Raw genomic sequence first — 21789 nt, 5'->3', positions numbered from 1 at the left:
AACACAGACCCCAGCCGCTTATTTCTGGTTGAAGAAACGTGTTTTATTGGGTGCCTGCCACCCCTGCACCCAGGGTCCTCTTCCCAAGGCTTTGTGGGTGACCGAACGGATGGAGACGTTAAATAACAGCAAATGCATGGAGACGAGCGCCTGTCCGCCTGCCAGTCTGTGCATACATTCCCAGGGCAGTAGAGGCAGCGCAGCTCAGGCATCAGAGAGAGGTCCGCCCCACCGGCAGCATGGGTCACTTGGGGGGCCGGTAGGCAATCTTCCTGCTCTTTAGAACGGACCACCTGTGCCGCTTCAGGTAGTAGATGAGGGGCAACAGCATACCCATAATCAGCATCATCTGGGGGGGGGGAGGGAGACAGTTGAGGGGGGGGCATAAGGTCACTTTTCTACAGAAAGATTTCAGGAAATGAATCACTGGAGTCCCCACCCCCTGGCATTCCTAGGAGAGCAGCACACAGGCAGAAGGGGGCCGTTTCAGCAGGCCTGTGTGCGTGTTCCCAGACCTCCCACCGGCTCGCTCTCTGGGGGGAGTGAAGCTCCTGCCGCCTGAAGGGCTCCCTACCCCACGGGGAGAGGCAGACCCACCTTCAGGCCCATCCGCTTGCGGTGGTCGTGCTCCGGCTCCGCCGCCCACCGCAAGAAGGTGCAGACGTCCTTGGCAATCTGCGACATGGTGGCCGGGGTGCCTGCACAGGAGAGGACAGAGGTTTCAGTCCTTTATTTCTATTCTGCTGTGGGGCTCCACAACCGGCCTAAGGGAAGTCCTGCCCGGCCCCACTCACCATCATCATACTCCAGGATCTCGTTGTAGATCGGGGGTGCCATGCCAATCGCCTCCCCAGGGAAGAAGGGGTTGTAATGAAGCCCCTCTCGCAAGCTCACACCGCCGGGTGGATCACAGTAGCCAGTGAGGAGGGAAAACACGTAGTCCTCGCCTCCGTGCCTGGAACAGAGGGGCAAGGGAGGCTCAAAACCAAGAAAGGAATAGCACAAAAACGTGCCAGAGGCCACCCGCCTTAGTCCAGCCCTGGTTTGGGCAGCGTTACCTGGCATTGACGATGTAGCTGAGGTCGGGGGGCAACGCCCCGTTGTTTGCAGCTCGCGCTGCTTCGGGATTTGGGTAGGGCTTGGGAAAGTAATCCGAGAGCTTTCCAGGCCGCGTGAACATCTCACCATCCTCATTGGGTCCATCCACCACCTCAGCCTAATGCGGGACATGCCAGACTTGAGTGCCAGAGTCCCAAGCCGCCCCAGGGAACCAGGCTTCCCCCCACTCCCCCCCCGCCCTCCAATACCGCCAACCAAGCCATCCATAAAGCCAGCCAGCGCAGGAGAGCCCTTGAGTCAGGGACCAGCTGTGCAAGGGGCTCCAGGCCATAGCTTTGCCAGCCACAGCAACCCCAGCTCCCGCCCCACTTCCCTGTGCCCCCCACCACTCAAAGCCTACCTCTTCAGCCAGGGCCTTGGCTTCCGCTTCAGTGTGGCTGACACCAACAAGGTTGCGAAAGGCCAGGTACTCCATGCTGTGGCAAGCGGAACACACCTGCTTGTACACCTGGTAGCCGCGCCGGACGCTGGAGACAAGCCAAAGAAGGTTCTGGTGTGTTTCTAGCCCCCCTTCCAGTTATAACCCTCCTGTGACAGCTTACAACTAATAGAATACATCAAACAATATCTTAAAAATGAAAGAAAAACCCAACTAAGTCAAACAATCAAAGATAGCGGCAGCCAATAGGGAGGATGAATGCAAGCAAGAGTTTTCCTTCCTTCTTGGAGGATTGGGGTGGTGGATAGGACACTCTGGGGCAGGGGTCAGCTACCTAAGGCCCATGGGCTGGAAGCAGCCCGCGGAGGTCGTTTGACCGACCCACGAGCCACCCCTGAATCGAGCTGCCTGCTATCACGCTGTGCTAAACTGGCACAGCACAGCGATTCACTTCCATGGCGCCGAAAATCACATCTGCGCAAACACAGACGCTGAAAATCACGCAGCCCACAGAGGGATCTCCGTGGGACTGATCCGGCCCAGCCAAGATAAACCTTCCTGGCTCTGGGGCAACTCCCCCAGCAGGCAGGCAGGAAGCATCTTCTGGGAGCAAAGGCAATGGCACCTATGGAAGGGAATGGGAGTGTTTCACCCACTGCTGAAAAAAGGGTACAGTCAGTGCCCGGATTGGTGAAGGAAGGAGAGCACAAAGCAAGGCAGGGCATGACTGTGTGGACTTGAGGAGAGGGACAACGGGCTCACAGTGACAGGGAATAAAGCAGCCTTTGCTTCCTGCTTGGGGAGAAGGTGGGAGAGCCAGCAGGGAAGCGGCTCCAGCATCCTCACTGAGGTACCACTGTCCAGGCCTTGGTGGTCAAGGAAGGCCAAGGAGGTGGCAGGTCCTGGCAAGTGCCAGCTGCTGGAAGGGCGCTGACAGAGATGAACTTTAGTTCTGATCTGTACATCTCTTGGGCTGGGCAGAGGAAGCAGAGCATGGGGGAGGGCGGAGGGCGGAGGGGAGGAGCTTGTGCTTGATGTGAGTCATCCGACTGAGAAACCAAGACAGGGACGCGGGCACAGGGCAGCCACGGGCACAGCCAACACCACACACCTCCAATGGCTCCCTAGCAGGCTGCAAAGGGGAAGGGGTGCCCCAGTTCCCATAAATCTCCCCCCCCCCCCCCCGCTGCTCTGCCCCCCTCGCCACCTCTGCCCCATCCGCACCTGCTGTGATCCAGGGAGGACAGCATGCCGTTGTGACTCCAAGGGTAGTTGGGGGGGTGCAGCTCCAGCTCGCCGGCATTCACTGCGGTGTGGAGGGCCAGGGCCAGGCCTGCTCCGCCTGCCGTCAGCACCCCCAGCGTGGTCAGCGCCACCTTCTTGCCTCGGGAGAGACCTGCCAAGGAGGTCAGGTTGGCCTGGGGGGAAAGGACAACAGAGTGAACTCGTGGGCAGACCCTGGCTGGAGAGAAGTCGCGGCGACAACAGGAGGGGCTTCACTGAGGCCTTACAATAGCAAGACTTAAGCTCCTGTCAAGGACTTTTGCCTAGTATTGTTCTGTGAACCACCCTGAGACCTCCAGGTATAGGGCAGTACAGTCATACCTTGGGTTAAATATGCCTCAGGTTGAGCATTTTCAGGTTACGCACTGCAGCAACTAGGGAAGTAACAGAACGTGTTACTTCTGGGTTTCACTGCTCACACATGCGCAGACGCTCAAAATGACATCACGTGCATGCGCGGAAGTGGCGAATCGTGACCTGCGCAAACGTGGGTTGCATTTGCTTCAGGATGCGAATGGGGCTCTGGAACGGATTCCATTCGCATCCAGAGGTACAGTGGTGCCTCGCAAGACGAAATTAATCCGTTCCGCGATTCTCTTCGTCTAGTGGTTTCTTCGTCTTGCGAAGCAAGCCCATTGACAGCTTAGCGGATTAGTGCTACAGCGGTTTAGCGGCTTCTAGCAATCAGCTGTTAAGCGGCTTATCAGCGGATCAGCTGCTTAGCGGCTTAGGAAAAGGGGGGAAAAACCCATGGGAACTCGCAATATATTTTCGTCTTGTGAAGCAACCCCATAGGGAAATTCGTTTTGCGAAGCGCCTCCAAAATGGAAAACCCTTTCGTCTAGCGGGTTTTCCGTCTTGCGAGGCGTTAGTCTTGCGGGGCACCACTGTACTACTGTATACAAATTCTAATAATAATAATAATACAGTCATACCTTGGAAGTTGAATGGAATTGGTTCCGGAAGTCTGTTCAACTTCCAAAATGTTTGGAAACCAGAGTGCGGCTGCAATCAGAAGCCACAGAAGCCGCGCCAGATGTTCAGCTTCCAAAAATCATTTGAAAACTGGAACATCCACTTCTGGTTTTCAATCGTTCGGGAGTCAAAACATACGAGTTCCAAGGCGTTCAGCAACCAAGGTATGACTGTAATCGTAATAATAGTAGTAGTAGTAATAATAATAATAAATCAGCCTCCCAAACACCACGTCAGACGATCCATTCATCTAATCTCATCTATACTGTGAGGGGGGAAAATTGTTAATCAGGGTCTAAACTACCTAAATGAATGAATGAATGAACTAGCAGTATCTCCCCAGCCGAAGACCTCTGCTCCTTTTAGCTGGGAGATACTGGGGGACCAGAAATTGGGGCTTTCTGCATGGAAGGCAGGCAATCCTCTACAAGCCAAGAACATCCCTTGTGGGGGTGGAGGAAAGGGGACATGAAAGGCAGCCTGAAAATGTTATTACTGTATGGTTTTATACTTCTACGTTATTGTAAACTGTTGTAACATATTTCTATGATACAGCACTATATAGTTTTATAAGTAAAATAGATAAGACTACAGGATGAGCAACTCTACAACCATTAGGAGATGCCTCAATGTTCGTGGGGAGGGGGTCCCTTGCCAAAGTCACTGTGCTGCATCCGGCATGTGCAGAGGGATGCTTGAGCAGAGACCGCGAACAAGCAAACCCCAAGCAGACCATCTAGGCTTTGCAGCTAGAACCAACGCGAAACCCAGAGGTGACAATAAGCTGCGGATCGACCTCTATTCCTGCAGCCTCTGCTGGTGCCCCAAATTCCCAGCTCTGAAGCACAGAAGCTGCACTTCAGGTCTCACGACAAGAATGCCAGAGAAGCTTCCACTCCCTACGGCCCTCGGGACCCAGCAGACCAGAGACCCGGACCCCCTTCTTGCCCGTCCCCACGCCTGGCTGCCCAGCTCCCTCCGTCTGCCACTCTCCAGGCGCATCCTTAGGGTTAGGGTCGCATCCTGAGCAGGGCCGGATTTTGGTTTCCGGACCTAATAGGCATCTAAAGCCATTTGCACATGCAGAATGTAGGCACCCTATGTAAGACATGAGCAGGCTGGCAGGCGGGGCCATGACTTACATCACAGGTGCTTACACAACACAAAACACTGCTGCTGTGTGCAGGTTTCATTTTATGTGTTTTTACTCTTATATTTTACAAATGCACATGCAGGTTTTCCCCCCTTAATGTTTTTTTTGGAGGCCCCCAAGCTAGAGCTTGTCTAGCTTCTACGTCCATCCGGCCCTGGTCCTGAGAACCAGGCTGGCCCTCCGCTCCGCCTGCCCCGCTCCAGCCCGGCAGGGCCTCCCTGCCGCAGCCCCAGCCCTTCAGAGCCCCCTCGGCGCGCGGGGAGAGGGAGAGAAAGCCGGCCTGGCAGCGGGGTCGCCAGGCTCCCCCCCCCCGCCGCCGCCTCAGCGCGACCTGCGGAACTCCCCGCCACGGGGAGGAGAGCGTCTCTCTGCCCCGCCCGCCGCCCGGGACGCCTCTGGCGGACCCCCGGGCGAGGGGCGCGGGGTGACCCCTCGGGGGACGCGGTGACCTTGGGCCGCCCCGGTCCGGGCGGGGCCTGGGGGGCAGCGGGGCGGGGCGGGGCGGGGGCGGCTCTTACCCGCGGGCGGGGCCCCCCGGGCAGGGGAGGCAGCAGGAGGCCCCCCCGGGATCGCGCCAGGCTCCGCGCCGCCGCCGCCGCCGCCGCCATCTTGACCAGGAGCCGGCCAGCCCAGCCGCCCACAAGGCACCGCGCGACGGAAGGCGGGCGAGCGGGCGTCACTTCCGGAGGGGCGGGGCTTCCCGGCCGGAGGCGGAGACAGAGGCGGGGGGGGAGATCAGAAGGGACACTCAGGGGCCATCTAGTCCAGCCCCGGCCAAAGCCCCGGGGGGACGGGGGGGCACCCAGCCTCTGCTTGAAGGTCTCCCCGCCGCCGCCGCCAGGCAGAAAGCCCCTCTGGATGTGGAGGCGGAATCTCCTTCCTCGCCAGCCGAAGCCCCGGGTTCGAGTCCTGCGCTCCAGAGCAGGAGAGGCGGGGCAGCCCTCCTCCTCGGCTCCTCTTTCCCATCAGGCGGGGCTCCCAGTCCCTCCCTCGTCTGGGTCGCCCTCGGAGCTGCGTGCTGGGGAGCCAGAGCCAGAGCTCGGCTGTGGAACTCCCTGCCACGCGAGGAAGAAGCCCCTGGCCACCAACTCAGAGGAGGAGGAGGAGGGGAAGCAGTCATGCTGCGGGTCTGGCGGGTTTTCCCTCGGGGCCCCGGGTCGGCCCCCCCGGGCTGGACTCGATGGGTCCCCTTGGCCTCATCCAGCTTGAGGGGGGGGGGCTCTCCTTCCTCGGTTCCTATGCCAGGCTTCTCTATTGTTCCCGGAAGTTCAGGCTGCGTGTCACTCTTCCTATCTGTAGCTCTATGGGGAGGGCGAAAGAATCCCCATAGAGCTATAAAAAGGCAAGAGAAGGCCTTCTCCTTCTGCGGACGGGACGTTTCCGCGTCGAGATGGAGAGGCGGCGCTGAGTCGTCTATTCCTCAGCTGGAAGCGGGGCCGCCCAAGGACAGCCCTGCAGTGCAGCCCGCTTGGAGTCTCGCCCAGCTCCCGCCCCTCCCTTGGCGAGGAGCCGCTCTAGTGTCATCTCGTTGCGCTTGCTATGTCCCCTCTAGGAACGGCGTGCTCCGTCGCTTTAACCCCTTAATGACCCTCGTAGGGGTGGAAATGACAAACCTAGGCAGCATCTTAAAAAGCAGAGACATCACCTTGCCAACAAAGGTCCATATAGTAAAAGCTATGGTTTTCCCAGTAGTGATGTATGGAAGTGAGAGCTGGACCATAAAGAAGGCTGATCGCCGAAGAATTGATGCTTTTGAATTCTGGTGCTGGAGGAGACTCTTGAGAGTCCCATGGACTGCAAGAAGATCCAACCTCTCCATTCTTAAGGAAATCAGCCCTGAGTGCTCACTGGAAGGACAGATCCTGAAGCTGAGGCTCCAAGTCTTTGGCCACCTCAGGAGAAGAGAAGACTCCCTGGAAAAGACCCTGATGTTGGGAAGGATGGAGGGCACAAGGAGAAGGGGACGACGGAGGGCGAGATGGTGGGACAGTGTTCTTGAAGCTACCAGCATGAATTTGACCAAACTGCGGGAGGCAGTGGAAGACAGGAGTGCCTGGCGTGCTCTGGTCCAGGGGGGCACGAAGAGTTGGACACAACTAAACAACAAGGGGTGGAAAAGGAGCCCAGCCAGCCGCCTTCTAGACCCAGCTGCCCATCCACCTCAGTACTGCTGACACTGACCGGCAGCAATGGCTCTCCAGGGCTTCAGGCAGGAGCCTCTCACCTTCCCCAGCGCCTCCTTTTGTTGTACATCCAACCCTCTGCTCCCTCAGCGCAGGCTGGCAGAGGCACAGGGAGAAATCTGCCCAGGAGCAGCTGAGACTCTTGCCCAAGGGACCTTAGGCTGAAGGGCAGGTGCACATTCCTGGCCCAATTCAAAGTGTGTAGTGGCTTCCTGTCTGTGAAATGCTCTCCCCCAGGGAGTTTTGTCTGACACCTTCATTATATGCCTTTAGACACTAGGCAAAAATGTTCTTCCACTAGGCCTTGGGCTGAATAACATTTGATACCCTTTTAAATGTATGTGGGTGGGTATTGGTTTGTTTTGTTCTTTTTTTATAGAGTGAGAGAATCTTGTATTTTGCTGTTGTGAACCACCCTGAAATCTATGGATGAAGGGCAGTATACAACTTTGATTAATATATAACAAAATAAAATAAAAATATCTAAGCTGTGTACAATGTAAAACCAACCAGTATCATTAGAACAAAACCCAGTATCATTACAACAAAAAAAACATGAAACCAGTGAAACTGCAGCAGTATAAAAGCATGCCCTGCCACGTCCAGCCACATCTGCAGGGTCAAAGATGCCCCCCCCCCCGTTATAACGGGACCAGCTGCTGCTTTGCTTTACTCTTTTAGTACATCTTAAGTGCAAGGTTATGGTTGATCTTTTGAATTGTTAGCAGACGCCCCAAGAGCTGTGTTTCTGGTGAGGAGTCTGGATGAAAATAAGTGCAAGCACTGTATCAAAACCTTTTGTCTTTATTTTTATTTAAAGATCGTACACAGCTACTCTCCCCAACCCCCAACCCCCCTCAATATCATCTCTCATTGCTAACATCAGAGCTGGTTCTTGGCCCCACGTGGTCCACATGCAAGTGAAGCCACCAGGAAAAGGACCAGCCACACCCCGGGCTGGCATCCTGCCCCCGAGAGCCACACTCATGACTTTAATCAGGGCCACCACAAAAGAACCAGGATCCAGTTACCCCAGCCCAAGCTCCCCCTCTCCTGCAAGCTCTGAGCAGCTGCCCAGCCTGCCCCACACCCAGAACTATGAACCGTGGCTGCAGCTGCTGCAGACGTCAAACCCCACAAGACCAGGATACTCCCCAAGCAGGCATCCCCTACAGAGTCCAGCTGATGGCTTCAGGAGGCCTCACGCCTCTGCCCCAGCGTTTCACATTTCTGAAATCACAGTGGCACCAGCAGGATGGAGGGGAAGTCTCCCCTGGCTGCCCCAGGGAAGTCCAAAGTGGATTGGGGCAGGCCAGTTCAAGCACGGAGGCAGCGTCAGGGAGCTACTTCCAGAAAAGCACATTCCAGAGCAGAAGCCAGCAGGGGTAGACAAAGATGGCGATGAAGGGGAAGACGATGGAGCCGTAGAGGTGGTGGTCCAACAGCCCTTCAGCAATCGCCTGCAAGAAGCGCTGCCAGCCCTCCAGCAGGGAGATGGGGTACTCAATGAGCTCCTGGTACAGGAAGATGCAGAAGAGAAGTGTGGCCGCTGGCGTGACCAGGACCAGCAGCACAGCGTAGAGGTACCTGGGGAGGAAATGGGGAAAGAAAACTCTGGGCTCCTGCGGGCACACGGGCAGGCCCACTCCCGAAAGGGCAGGATGTATTGTGGGTTTTGTTGTTAAAATCTGCATGCCACCCTTTGTCTGTAGATCACAGGGCAGTTCACAATATAGAAGTACAAGATAAAAACACAGAATGCACGATAAAACAAGAAGAAAAACATTTCCAAGTCGCACAGAACAACTTCATCCCTCCCCTGCTACTTCAAGATGAAAACCCAGATGTTACATACTCAATTCCTAGATTTTGCGCTGCCATGATGGATATTCGTCAAAGGGTGGTTTGCGCCACAAACTAGACCCCAAATGCAAGACCTGTGCTCCTTCACGCTCCCTCTCTTATAGTCACTTTTAACCGTTTGTCCTTGTTTCTATCCTTTTAAGTTATGTATGATATCACTTTTTAACTACTAGTTTTTATCCCTTACCTGATTTAAGTCTTACACATTCTATTTATCAGTATTTTTTATCTTATGCAGGTCTGTGACCAAAATAAAGTTTGATACCAATACTGAGGAACAAAAACAAACCGAGAACCCCCACCTTCCTAAAGCAACCGTTCCTTCTTCAGCCATGGACATGGTTGAAACACCCACCGCCCTGAAGGACAGGACCAAGGGTCCAGGGCCACAAATTTGAAAAGCTGAGAAGCTTGCCTGGGGGACACACTCCCCACCCCTAAATTCTGCAACACCCCCACAGGAGGATAATGGGGAGGACTCTATTCCTGCAAAGCACCTTTTGGACAAAAGAGTCCTATTTGTATCTCCATTTTGAAACTAAGGCCAAACGCATCATCCTGATGTGGGCAGCTCTGCTTTGCATGTCCTGAGGAAGCCCAACATACAGAAACAAATTTGGCTCTGTCAAGCGTTTGCCTTCTTGCTTCTTCCTCTGGAGAGGCCCTTGGCTTTCCCCGCAAAGAACTGGCCCAGAAGAGGGGGAACACGGCCACTTCATTAAGCCAGGGATGGGGGAGGCTGCCGTTAGGCTACACTTGCCACCTTCCCTGATGTGTTGGCTGCAGCTGAGGGCAGCTGCGAATTCCCAGCAACACTGAAAGGCCTCTGTCTCCCTTTGCAGCTGGAGGACAGAGCTCAGGGGGAGGAGTGGCAAGGAGACGCCCCGTCATCTGCCCTGGGCAATTCTGGTGATCCCTGTCCTTTGCAGCCCAGTTCTTGTGGGGTGGGGGCAGAGAGGGAAGCAGGAAGCAGCCCCAGGGCGTACGTACTTGGGCCCCGTGGGCTGGACAAGGGCAGCGACAGGCACCATGGTGACGGCCAGCAGGAAGCCCAGGGAGAAGTTGATGAGGGCGATGCAGCCCAGCTGCATGGCCAGGTAGAGGAGCGAGACCAGCTTCAGCGTCATCCAGCCACGGTCACTTCCTGAGCCCGTCAGGACCCTGCGGGGCAGAGACACAGAGCCAGTCTGCAGGCGGCACAAGCACAGCCCCTTGAAAAGAAGAGCAGCAGCAGCCCAGCCCTTGACCCAGAGAGCGCTGGGCAATCAGGCACCCCTTTAAGCTCTACACGTCTCGCCCTCTCCCTGCTTTGTGCCGGGGCAGGCAAGAGTCGCACCAGGGCCCCCACCTGGCCGGGCCGTCTCCTCCCCTCCCTCCCCGTCACCTGTGCGTGTTGTGGGGCAATGCCAGCCCCGCCACGTAGATGGCAATGACCGTCAGCACCACAGCCTCCGACTCTGAGACGGGGAAGTGCTGCGTGGCCACCTGCTGCCCCAGGATGGGCACGAAGTAGAGGGCGAGCCCCGTGGCGTGGCAGATCAGCAGCGGGGGCACCAGCGTCAGCAGGCTGGGCTTGGGCTCCTGGGTGAGAGAGGAGGGCAGAGGGGTCAGGAGAAGGGCCCCCTCCCTGGATGGGAAGGCCAGGAGTCGCGGCTAAGGCTGGTGGGGGTTTTGGGGGGGGCAAAACAACCCCACCCTTTCCCCAAAGAAGAGTTCGTTGTGCATTTGGGGATCTCTGCTGGAACAAGTGCTGCAACTGCACCGAAAAGCAGGACCACTTTGACCCCCACAGCATGCCTGGCCCAGGCTAGAAGAGGGGAGGGGCTGGCAAAGCCTGGCTCTTCAGGGCCTGCAGACTCGGGAGGATCTTCAAGCGCATTTTAGTCTCAAGGTGTCCAGGGAGCATCACATTTCCAAGCCGTTCTCTTCCTCAACCAGCCATGTCTTTTTGGGGTGCTCTCTCATGTAGGGGTGCAGATATCCAGAGTGTGGGGGTCAGGTGGGATTGCTATGAGGAATGATGAAATATGGAGCAAGCCATTGTGACAGCAATGAAAGCATGGTGTTGACTGGGTTTGATTCATTGACAATAGTTTCTGATCGAATCCCACAAGTCTCTGCACCTCTGCCATTTGCTTTCTCTACGCCTGACAGGCACGTCTAAGCATTCTGAAACACAGACCAGCTGCATCAGCCATCCTGGGTCATCAAGACAGAAGGTAGCTTTGATGTAGATCTTAAGGGCCAGGAAGAGAGTTCACAAGGAGATGGCAAATACTGCCATCCTACCTCTCCTGTGTACTCCTGTTTATGACCTCCGGGGTTTTGCTGAATGCATTCCTCCTTTTATTCCTATTTTATTTACTCTGAACTACATAGGCATGCTCAAGTAGGAGATAGTTTCTTTGTAGTTAAAAGAATTTCTTCTGATCTGACTTTGTCCCACATGGGTTTTTTTGAAATGCTCAGAGGAAGTCTGATTGGTTCTTACAAACACTGTGTCAAAAGTTCTTTTGTGAATAAAACGACCTGGGCCGAGGAGTGGAAAGGAATTATTATTATACGCACCCCTCCCAGCCTCGTGTGTATCTTATTAATCAAAGTCCAATCCTTCCTGGAAGCAGTCAGTGTGAGAGGACTGACCGTTCCAGGAGCAGACAAGCAGCACCCATGTTTTTTTCAGGGGGGGGGGGTGCAGGATTGCAGGAATGGGCTGTGCAGGGCTCCAGGGTGACTGCAAGAGGCGAGCAATGCCCATGCAGGTCCATTCCCCCACCGAGTCCCTTCTCCGCCCCCTCCCCAGGGACCCCGCCACTCCCCGCCACATCATCTCACCTCCAGAGCAACAGGACTAGGACCTTGGTCTCCGTCGCAGAGCCGGTCATCTGGGTCCACGTCGTAGCGGCTCAGCTTCATCCACAGGTCCAGAGCGTGAAGAGGAAGGAGGAGTCAAGGGAAAGGCGATGAGCCAAGCCAGGAACTCCCCTCACCCAAATCCTAGGGGACACCAACCAGACATCCCCTCCCCAAGTATCCAGAGGAGCACCAAGGGGGGTGGCCTTCCAGGGTCTGTCTAGCTAAGGCGATGCCAGGGAACCTAACACCCCTCGACCTCTTGTCGGAACACCTCTGGCATTTGCCAGAGCTCTGCTGAGATGATTGACAAGTGGCGGGAGACGCACAGGGCAGAGTGAGGCTGAGCCTGGCCAGCCAGACACAGGGGGCACCCAAGGGAGGCCTCTCGCCCACTGATCGGGGCTGCGGCAAACCAAGGCTGCTCCTGAAGGGCTTGGCTGCCAGGCCTAAGGGCCGCAGTCGCTGCACGGAAGAGAGGAGTCCAGAGGGACGCAGCCAGTGACAGGAGAAGCTGCGTTTGCTGAACTTCTTCCTTCCGGCACAGGAACAACATTGCACAAGGACGCTGTCCGGCTGAAGGGCAGGGCTGGCAGCCTGGCACCATGGAGGTCTGCTCAAGCCACCTTCCCAAGAGGGGAAGCCCCAGGCCTATCAGCTTCTGGTCATCCTCGCAGCTGGTCAGGGCAGAAGCTCCAGAGCCTGTCCCGTCCTCTGGCTCCCAAGAGGTACAGAAAAAGCCACCCTCAGGCCAGAGGACCCTTGAGTTGGGCTCCCAAGCGCCTCCCTGCAAGGCCCCAACGCTTGGGGGTCAGAGGGAGCCTCTCCTGGAGACAGACACAGCTGCCTTGGCTGAGACCATCAGTCCGTCTGCTTCCTGGGGAGTCCTCCCCTATGTGGCCCCACAGCTGGGCTCCTCAAGTGGGAGTTTCTCCTCTGACCCTGCCCTAGATCCCAACTCAGAAGCAGCAAGAGACAGAAACTCCCCCCAGACCCCTCCCTGCTCCCCACACAGAGGAGGAGGATATCTTGAGGACCAGGATGAGGATGAGGAAGCCAAAGGCCGGCATGTAGAGCCCGATGGAGACGAAGCGGGAGAGAGACGGGAGCAGGTAGAAGAAGTACGACTGGTGGAGGCGTTCCAGCAGGTTGTTCAGCTTCCGGAACATTCCCTCCAGGGTCCTGGGGAAGGCAAGCGAGGGGTGAGAGGCAGAATTCTTGGCTTTGGAAGAGGAAGGGACCAATTCATGGAGGAGGAGAGGGCTATGGATGGCTACTGGCCAGGATGGCTCTGCTCTGCATCCACAATCAGAGGTGGCAGGACTTCTGAGAACAGTTGCCAGAAAGCACAGGAAGGGAGAGAGCAGCTCCTGGGTTCGAATCCTGCTTGTGGCCTTCTACCCCTTGGGGCATCTGGTTGGCCACTGGGAGAACAGGAGGCTGGACTAGAGCGGCTCTTCTTTGACCTGAACCAACAACCAGGCCCCACTTCTGCTCTCACAGAACCTCCAAGCCCAGAGGCAGTCTACAGGGGATTCCTAGGTTTTCAGGGGCATTCTGCCACTGGGAGAGCAGGATGCCAGACTAGAGGAGCTCTTCTTTGGCCTGATCCAGTACCCATGCTCTTCTGAAGTTCGCCTCCCCCTCCTGAGGCCAGTGTGGGCGTATCCCAACCCTTCTCAGCTTCCACACAGGCCAAAGTCTGCTCCCCAAACAGGGTCCTTCGCACCCACGCCCTGCCAAGGCCGCCTACTCACGTGCCAACCATGCCCATGTCAAACTTGTACTGGCGGAAGCTGTTGATGCCGCGCAGGGTGATGGCCTCGATGTGGTAGCGCAGGAAGAGCCCGTGGTCCCCCTGCGGCCGGCCGGAGCCCTGCTTGAGCACCATCAGAAGCATCGTCTGCAGAGAGTGGACGAAGGCCGGCAGGGAGTCCCAGTCGGTCCGCTGCAGCTGGAGGGAGCAGAGAGGGGACTCAGGACAACTGGCCCAAAGCAGCTCCCTGCCCTCACAACCCAGGAGCTGAGAAACCCACCCCACGGACAGGACAGGGAAAGAGGCAAGGCCGGAGCCTCCCCTCCAGCCAGCTGGGGCCGCTTCCCTCGCAGGCCTTTGTCTAGGGGGCTCTGGGCAGGGCCCAAATGGCCTCCCCCTTCAGCAGCCCCCCAGGGCCCCCCTCCCCACCTACCTTGCCCTGAATGGTGCAGAGCAGCCCGTTCTTCTGGCAGAAGGAGTAAAAGAGGTTGACGAGGTCCAGGTTGGGCAGCTGCCCGTTCAGCCCCTCCACGGCCACGTCAAAGCTGGTGATGACGTCGCTGCTCAGCTCCAGGGAAATGGCGGCCTGGATGGCTCCTGCCCGGCCCAACATCCCTGACGAGTGCACCTCTGCGGGGGGAGAGAAAGGATGGCCCCAGGTTGCTAAAATAAAAGCCGATGAGGGTGATGGCCGCTTGCATCACAGGGTTGGGGGCGCTGCTCTTCATTCCCAGAGGACGGGAGCCAGTCGTTCTGCGACAGGGCAGGGCAGAAGCCCGGGGGGGGGGGCGTGGCGTTGGGAGATGAGCCTTACTGGCTGGATAACAGGACCCTGGAAGAGCTGGCTGGGTGAAGGGACGTTTGGGGGTCTGGGCCAGGCCTAGGGAATGCAGGCAGAGGAGACAGCGAAAGAACTGGCAGGGAGACACATGGGGGCCGCTCTGGAGAAACAAGAGGAGGGAGGAAGCAACTTCCCTCCCCCCCAGCAGCTCCAAGGCAGGTGCTCCAGGCAGACTCCTCCAGGGCGGCTGTGCAAATCCCCCAGGCAGCGCCCTCTCACCTGTGACGTTGACGTCATGATACGCCTCCAGCCAGGCCTCCATCCCAATCAGGTCGTGCTCGTTCACCAGGAAGATGATGTCTTTGGCCCAATAGATCTGACCTAGGACAGAGGGGAAGCTCAGCAGCCCCCAAGAACCCCCTGGGCAGGCCCAGCACTGGCACACATCACCCCCCCCCCAAAGGAAGCAACGGGCAGAGCCAGTTCTTCCCTCCCAGCCAGGGGAAGGGACGCCAGGGAGGAAGCTGGATCCTACCCCGACTCTTTCTAAGAAATTTCATGCATTATAGTTCCGGGCAGGTTGAGATACGGAAAACCCAGATTTAAACTTGCACAAATGCAAATGAGCCTATTTGGCCTGGATTCCACTCCTCCATTTTTTGGGAAACAAATAGAGGGGAACAGGGGAGAACACCCCCTGCCCCCGCCTTCACATCTCTAGCTTAGCCATGATCAGCTGAAGGATCTCTAAAGCCCACCCCTCCCAGCTCACCTCGGAAGTGGGAGGCCAGCGCCAGCATCAGCCCCACGGCCTGGTTGTTCTGCTGCCCCTCACTGCAGGGGACGCTCAGCACCAGGGACTCCGTACTGGCTGCCCGGGGAGCCCGCAGGATCCCATAGACGTTGGTGCCCTTGACCACCTGCAAAGAGAAGGGCAGCTGAGGGTTCATCTCCCCAGCAGCGGAACAGCCCCACCCCGGCCCACCTGGGAGCCCAGCACCTACGTATCTCTCTCGCATCTCGTCCGGGAAAGGCAGCGTGCGGGAGAAGGACTGCTTGTACACCTCCAGGCCCAGGCTCCACATAGTCTTCTCCAGCCAGGCCACTGGCATGCCTCTGGGGAGAGAGGAAGGGGCACCAGGGGCGGGTGAGCGCCCAGTTCTCCTCTTCTGCTCCACCAGCTTGTACAGCAATGCCCCCCTTGAGGAGGGAGGGGGTCTCGACCAGGTGGCAGACGGGCCAGTTAGGCTGGCTGAGCTATCCTACACTGTGTCACCACAGTATGAAGAGAGATACAAGGAAATCATCCGCATTACACTTTAACAACAACAACAACATTTATACCCCACCCATTTGCTGGGTTTCCCCAGCCACTCTGGGGGGCTCACAGCACATATCAGAACATGCTCAAGCATCATTCCAGCAGGTGGCGCTGTGGTCTAAACCACAGAGCCTAGGGCATGGGTAGGCAAACTAAGGCCCGGGGGCCGGATCCCAATCACCTTCTAAATCTGGCCCGTGGACGGTTTTTACATGAGTAGAATGTGTGCTTTTATTTAAAATGCATCTCTGGGTTATTTGTGGGGCATAGGAATTTGTGCATTTCCCCCCGCAAAATATAGTCTGGCCCCCCACAAGGTCTGAGGGATAGTGGACCAGCCCCCTGCTGAAAAAGTTTGCTGACCCCTGGCCTAGGGCTTGCCAATCAGAAGGTCGGCGGTTCGAATCCCTGCGACGGGGTGAGCTCCCGTTGCTTGGTCCCTGCTCCTGCCAACCTAGCAGTTCGAAAGCACATCAAAGTGAAGTAGATAAATAGGTACCACTCCAGCGGGAAGGTAAACGGCGTTTCCGTGCGCTGCTCTGGCTCGCCAGAAGCGGCTTAGTCATGCTGGCCACATGACCTGGAAGCTGTACACCGGCTCCCTCGGCCTATAGAGCGAGATGAGCGCAGCAACCCAAGAGTCGTCCACGACTGGATCTAACGGTCAAGGGTCCCTTTACCTTTACTTCAGATATCTTCTAAAAGACAGACAGTTGTTTATTTCCTTGACATCTGATGGGAGGGCATTCCACAGGGAGGGTGCCACCACCGAGAAGGCCCTCTGCCTCTGCATTTGAGAACCTGCGTATTTTACATCACGTGCATGTTTGTTGAGAACCCTCTTCTCAACCTCCGAAATTTCTGCTTTTATAAAGGAAAAATCTTGCACTGTCTCCATAAGAAATCTAGGCTTGGGTTTGAGTGGACCTTCAATGGAAGGAAACACTCAACACTGACAATTTATTCTTCACTATATAAGGGTTTAAAGAGGAGGCAAGGCTTATCCACACCTCAGAAAAGTATCTGCAGAATGCTCACTTTCTATTACCATTGTTAAGAGATTGGAAGACAGTTGCCAAGGTGTGCCAAGGCCAACCCACCGGGGGCAGAAAGACCCTAAACTGCACTGGGGGCAAAACTGCTTCTTCCCTTTGATATCCCACTCCTGGCAGAACGGAAGACTTTCCTTCTTGTAGAGTCAGGGAGTGTCGGAGTTTCTCTGAACCTGATGGCAAGACCCTGGCTCAGCAATGCTGGGGGTGGCACCAAAATGCCGCTCTGAGCCACTGGGTTCATCTAGGGGGCTGCAGAGGCCCGAGAGTGCCAGCCCCCCGCACAGCCCCGGACGCACTCGGGGTGCAGCCCAGAAGGTCCTCTGCCCCTCACTCACCCCGCCTTCTTCTTGTGGCCGGCAAACTCCCGGGCGTAGGAGAGGGCGCGCTCCCCGTGGGCGAAGCGCTCCTCCACCATGGTGGAGCCCATGGCGTTCTCCGACATGTAGATGCGCAGCGTGAAAGGGTGGAAGGCCAAGCCCAGGAACCAGCCCAGCCCCACCAGGAAGCTGATGATGCTGCGGAGAGAAGGAGAGGGAGGCCGTTGGGGGGCAGCAAGCTGTGGGGGGGGGGCAGGGGGGCTGTGCCCCAAGGGAGCCCCCCGAGCTCTTGCCCCGATGCTACTCACCAGAGCGGGGTGTTGAGGCGCAGCAGGAGGCGGGAGAGGGCCCGCCGGCGGTAGGGGTCCGAGAGCAGCCCCATGGCCACGCAGAGCTCTCAGGGCCCTGGGGGGCAGAGAAGGGGGGCGACGCCATTAACAACAACAACAACAACAACAGCAACACTCACCCCTCCCGTCCCCCTTCCCCGTTTCCTTGGGCTCAGACCGGACAGGGACCTGGGTTCGAATCCCGCTCCCTCTCAGCCCCCCCCCCGCCTGGCCTCCCTCGCAGGGCCCTTGGGGGGCCAGACAGGCGGGACGAGGGGCGGGGCGAGGGGAGGTGGGCGGGGAAACCGGGCCCCGCACCCACCGTCCACGGGGGCTCCTTCCGGGGCGGCCGAGCGCACGGGAGCAGCGAGAGGAGCCGGCCAGAGCGGCTCCCGGCCCTGGCGAAGGGGAAGCGGAAGGGCGGGCGCAGCGAGGGGCCCACCGGAAGTTCCGCCTCCGGAACGGCCGCTCCAGCCCGCGGCGAAGTCTATGGTCTGGCGGCGCTTCCGGGCCCAAGAAGGTCACACTCTCGAGAGGAGAGGACACAAGAGGTCTTCTGAGCATGTGCAGAGTGCACTCGGGGCCTCTCTCGCCAAGGGAAGCTGCGGTTCCTGCACTGCAGAGACCCGCTTCCAACTCTCATTCTCCGCCTGGGGGGGTGTAATTTCATTTAATTTTGCATTTCTCCCTGGAGCTGGAGGCAGGCAGCAGAGACAGCTGTCTCCGGGCTCCCCTCGGTGTGACCCTCACCAGGCCAGCTGGAGGCCGGATCCTGGCCCCAGACCAGCCGTGCTGCCATCCCCCTGGGCCCAGGGCCAGAAGGGGTCGCCTGGGAAAGGCCCCCTCTGCTCCACCTGGCACCCTCCCTGGGGCCTCTGGGTCTTGGCTCCTGGTCTGGCAGGTCGGAGAGGGTGACTTGCTCAAGGGCAAGCCCAGGAAGCCCCCCTGGAGCCCCAGGCCAGCCCCCCTCCCTCCCTCCCAGTTTGATGGCACAGCAGACAGGTCCTCTGCACAAGAGCAGCTCCTCTCAGGGACAAGCCCGTCATGCTGCCACCAAGAGGGATCACCTGAACATCCATGGGCAGCTCTGTATTCCTAGCCTGGAAATGAGCCCACAGCCTCCACTGTGCATGCCATGCTCAGTCCCTGCTGCCATCTCCAGGGGGGGGGGGGGGCTCAGAAAACTCCTGCCTGACACCCCAGAGATCCACTGAGCTAGGGGACCCAATCCCTTGGTATAAGGCAGTTTCCCACATGCCCACTTTTTGCTCCTGCAAGGACATGTTGCTTCCAAGCATGAGGTTGGAAGGTCCCAAGAAGTGACCCACTCCAACTCCCCCCACCTGCCCAGGGCAGAACCAGTCACCCACCATGCCAGCCAAGAGCCAAAATGACCTGCAGAGAGAAGCCGGAATGCATGTGTCATGCTGCAGGCACCATCCTGTGCAAAGAGCACATGGCATAAACACTTGCCAACCTTGCTGGGCACTCTGTGGATGAGCTGTTTCTGGAGAGAACTGTAGTGGAAGTTATAGTATGTGCTTTGCTAGATCTCCTATCCAGTGTTAGAAACTAACCAGGCACCAGGCATGTTTTGCAACTGGTGCGGGTCCAACCGCGGCGACCATGTGGAGATCCATGTGGAGGAAAGCCAAATGTCACTCAGAGAAGGATCTGAAATATTTTCCTTGAAGCTTGAATCTGTTTTATTCTGGATTGTTTTATGTGATTTTTAATGTATTGTAAATTGCTTTGAGATTTGTTATTGAAAATATAAAGTGGTATATAAATTAGGGACGCGGGTGGAGCTGTGGTCTAAACCACTGAGCCTCTTGGGCTTGCTGATCAGAAGGTCGGCGGTTTGAATCCCACTAGGGGTTGAGCTCCCGCTGCTCTGTCCCAGCTCCTGCATACCACCGATGGGGGGCAGTGCCTAGGTATTTCATTGTGGCAACCGTAACCTAGGTTTAAGGTGCCATTTGGGCAATTCGATTATATATCTGAGTTTCTAACATCGGTTAGCTCTGATAATGCAGGCATGCTTTTCCTCTGAGAGTGCAACTTAATTTCTATGCAGGTGTACAGCTAAGATGAAGGAAGGGCTCCATCTAAGCTGTGCAAAGTTACAGGCCTTTGGACCCCACTTCTGTGGCCCCCCAGCGGCCAGAGTTGTTCTGGCCAAGTCAAGCGTCACAAAGGTGTGTTTACTGAAGACACTGGCACAGAAACCCGGGTCGGGGGTGGGGTGGGGCGGGGCTCACCCGCTCTCAAATCTCAACCAGTCCTGAGGCCAGGGAGGGAAGCCACGTGCCCAAGTGATCCACGCTCCGTAATTTCTTTGGAAGAATATTTAATTCTCTGGCATGTAAAAAAGAAGCAACCCTGTACAAAAAGGCTTAGTGCAAAGCACCGCGGGCAATGCAACACGGGCCTGCATCTGGCTGCGCATTCCTCTCCCACAGAGAGCGGCTCAGTTCAGGGAGGAAGGGGGAGACTCTTGGCCGCATCCAGCTGGCGCCACCTGAGCAGAGGGCAGAGGAGGAGGAGGCGTCTTCCACCCCTCTGCGCCCCCCACCCACAGTGCAGCCGGGAGGGGGCTCACTTGCCCAGCAGAGCAGTGACCTCGCGCAGATGCTCCCGCACCACCTGGTCCAGCACGGCGTAGACGTCCTTGCAGGCCTTGCTGGCGGCTTCCATGATGCGCTCCAGGTGGTCCTCGTGCAGCCGGGCGTTCATCTCCAGCAGCGCAATCTGCTCCGACTTGGGCAGCAGCGCCAGGGCCATCTGGGGGCCGCCGGCCGCCTCCTCCACGTAGTTCAGGTCGGCCAGGGGCGTGTCCTCCAGGAAGCCGGCCGAGATGGCGCAGACGTAGTCCCGCATGGGGATGCCGGCGTCAATGACCGCCAGAGTGGCCGCGTTCACCGAGGCGCAGTAGTTGCCGCCGTCCGCCTGCAGGATCTGGAAGGCGCAGGAAAGGCTTCCTCAGGACCCGGCGGAAGGAGCCCCTCCCCCCCCCAAGGCCCCCGGCCAGAGCTGGACCCTCAAGCACCCAGCACACCGGGGCAAGGGCACCCACTGCGCACAGCTACGTCTTGCGGGGGGGGGGCGAGGAAAGGGGCAAGGAAGAGTCAAGGGGGCAAGGGCACCCACTGCGCACAGCTACGTCTTGCGGGGGGAGCGAGGAAAGGGGCAAGGAAGAGTCAAGGGCTAATGGACTTTGCAAAGCTGGGATCACTGGATCAAGCTCGCCCCTCTTGTTGAATTAATTAAACTGAGTAATTTTCATTGGATTTAATTGTTACTGTTTTGAATTTTATTACGCTATTTTCCATAGTGGGATGTGCAAACTGCTATTCTGAATTATGCTTTTTATAGAGTAATGGTGATGATAATAATTTATTTACAGATAGGTAGCTGTGTTGGTCTGCCGTAGTTAAAACAAGATTTAAAAAATCCTTCCAGTGGCAGCTCCTGTATGCACATGAAAGCTCATACCAGTAACAAACATAGTTGGTCTCTAAGGTGCTACTGGGAGGATTTTTATAATGTATTTATTACTTATATGCCACTCATCTGACTGGGTTGATATTATATTATTCGATTGTTATTCTTACTCTATCACATCTGACTGGGTTGCCCCAGCCACTCTGGGCGGCTTCAAACAAATGGGAAGGATGAGTCCTAATGAATTAGGGTGGGGGGCACTGGGATGGATTTGTGGGACCAAGGCACACCCCCCCCACGTTTGCTGCTCTCCTAGAGGATGCTGGAGGGGGGCTGGACCACCCCCCCAGTCTCCCCCGGGGGCCTCCCAGCCCCGTCCCACCTGCACGTAGATGTCGATCTGGGATCGCGGGTAGAGCTGCGTGAGGATGGCGGCGTCGAAGGTCTGCTTGAGCTGCAGGCTCATCTCGCCCGCCTGCCGGTCGCCGTGGGGCCGCCGCTTGCGCTCGCCGGTGCTGAAGGTGGCCAGGCTGAACTGGCAGTTGAGCAGCGCCTGGTCGGGCAGCGCTTTGCCGCGGGAGCCGCGCATCTGCCGGAGGAAGGAGGAGAGGAGAGGAGAGGAGGGCAGCGCGCGGCGGCGGAGGAGCCTCCGGCCGGGAGAGCCCTGCGCCCGCCCGCCCGCCATCCCGGCATCCCTCCCCGGCCTTCCGCCCGCCCGGCCTACCTCGTGGGGCCCGTAGACGACGGCCAGCGCCTTGGTGTTGCCCTGCTCCAGGTAGGCGGAGCCGTCGGCCTGCGCGAAGACGCCCAGCCGGGCGCGGATCTGGCGCAGCTCCCCGGCGCGCCGCCCGTCCACGCGGTAGCCCTGCTCCGACAGCAGCTCCAGCCCCGCCATCGGGAGGCAGCCGGAGGAGGAGGAGGAGGAGGAGGAGGAGGAAGCCGGGCCCCGCTCCGCCCCCGCGCCGCCTCCCTCGCCA

The 21789-nt window shown here is 57.6% G+C and overlaps 3 protein-coding genes across 6 annotated transcripts; all 3 read right to left on the bottom strand.

Annotated features, from left to right (window-relative positions):
* Positions 1 to 18: 18 nt before the first annotated feature.
* On the bottom strand, positions 19 to 5554 carry CYC1 (cytochrome c1). The gene is made up of 7 exons (XM_083749393.1): positions 5429 to 5554; positions 2723 to 2916; positions 1460 to 1586; positions 1059 to 1216; positions 795 to 955; positions 598 to 698; positions 19 to 349 (listed from the first exon to the last, which is right to left on the bottom strand). Exons 1-7 carry the CDS (start codon positions 5516 to 5518, stop codon positions 245 to 247), a joined length of 936 nt encoding a protein of 311 aa, XP_083605519.1. The 5' UTR covers positions 5519 to 5554; the 3' UTR covers positions 19 to 244.
* A 2323-nt stretch (positions 5555 to 7877) lies between these two features.
* On the bottom strand, positions 7878 to 17766 carry GPAA1 (glycosylphosphatidylinositol anchor attachment 1). Of its 3 annotated transcripts, none has more exons than XM_083749186.1 (13): positions 17691 to 17766; positions 17348 to 17444; positions 17058 to 17237; positions 15351 to 15462; positions 15119 to 15266; positions 14626 to 14727; positions 13999 to 14195; positions 13567 to 13763; positions 12838 to 12991; positions 11792 to 11887; positions 10341 to 10537; positions 9947 to 10117; positions 7878 to 8680 (listed from the first exon to the last, which is right to left on the bottom strand). In XM_083749186.1, the coding sequence occupies exons 2-13, from the start codon at positions 17419 to 17421 to the stop codon at positions 8437 to 8439; spliced, it is 1872 nt and encodes a 623-aa protein (XP_083605312.1). In that variant the 5' UTR covers positions 17422 to 17444; positions 17691 to 17766; the 3' UTR covers positions 7878 to 8436. The 3 variants fall into 3 exon arrangements, with proteins under 3 accessions (XP_083605312.1, XP_083605313.1, XP_083605314.1); XM_083749187.1 differs by having other exon boundaries at positions 17547 to 17741; XM_083749188.1 differs by having other exon boundaries at positions 17558 to 17741.
* A 1935-nt stretch (positions 17767 to 19701) lies between these two features.
* Positions 19702 to 21707, bottom strand: EXOSC4 (exosome component 4; the record flags this gene model as incomplete). Of its 2 annotated transcripts, none has more annotated exons than XR_014566799.1 (3): positions 19702 to 20443; positions 20519 to 21401; positions 21537 to 21707. XR_014566799.1 is itself a non-coding variant. In XM_083749434.1 (3 exons), the coding sequence occupies 3 exons, from the start codon at positions 21705 to 21707 to the stop codon at positions 19967 to 19969; spliced, it is 738 nt and encodes a 245-aa protein (XP_083605560.1). In that variant the 3' UTR covers positions 19702 to 19966. The 2 variants fall into 2 exon arrangements, 1 of the variants encoding a protein (XP_083605560.1); XM_083749434.1 differs by having other exon boundaries at positions 19702 to 20326; positions 21195 to 21401.
* Between the last annotated feature and the right edge of the window lie 82 nt (positions 21708 to 21789).

This window comes from Podarcis gaigeae (assembly GCF_964106915.1).
Source record: "Podarcis gaigeae genome assembly, chromosome: 7".
NCBI classification, from domain to species: Eukaryota; Metazoa; Chordata; class Lepidosauria; order Squamata; family Lacertidae; genus Podarcis; species Podarcis gaigeae.
Note: the sequence above shows the minus strand (reverse complement) of the source record. Positions and strands in the feature narration are given on the sequence as shown.

Coding starts and splice junctions, on each gene's coding strand:
- CYC1 (XM_083749393.1), bottom strand. CDS start 5,518: ATGGCGGCGGCGGCGGCGGCGGCGCGGAGCCTGGCGCGATCCCGGGGG. Junction 1,217..1,459: donor CCAAGGCCCTGGCTGAAGAG/GTAGGCTTTGAG, acceptor GTCCCGCATTAG/GCTGAGGTGGTGGATGGACC. Junction 350..597: donor GCAAGCGGATGGGCCTGAAG/GTGGGTCTGCCT, acceptor CCCCCCCCCCAG/ATGATGCTGATTATGGGTAT.
- GPAA1 (XM_083749186.1), bottom strand. CDS start 17,421: ATGGGGCTGCTCTCGGACCCCTACCGCCGGCGGGCCCTCTCCCGCCTC. Junction 14,728..15,118: donor GCTGGCCTCCCACTTCCGAG/GTGAGCTGGGAG, acceptor CCTCTGTCCTAG/GTCAGATCTATTGGGCCAAA. Junction 10,538..11,791: donor CTAGTCCTGTTGCTCTGGAG/GTGAGATGATGT, acceptor TCTCTCACCCAG/GAGCCCAAGCCCAGCCTGCT.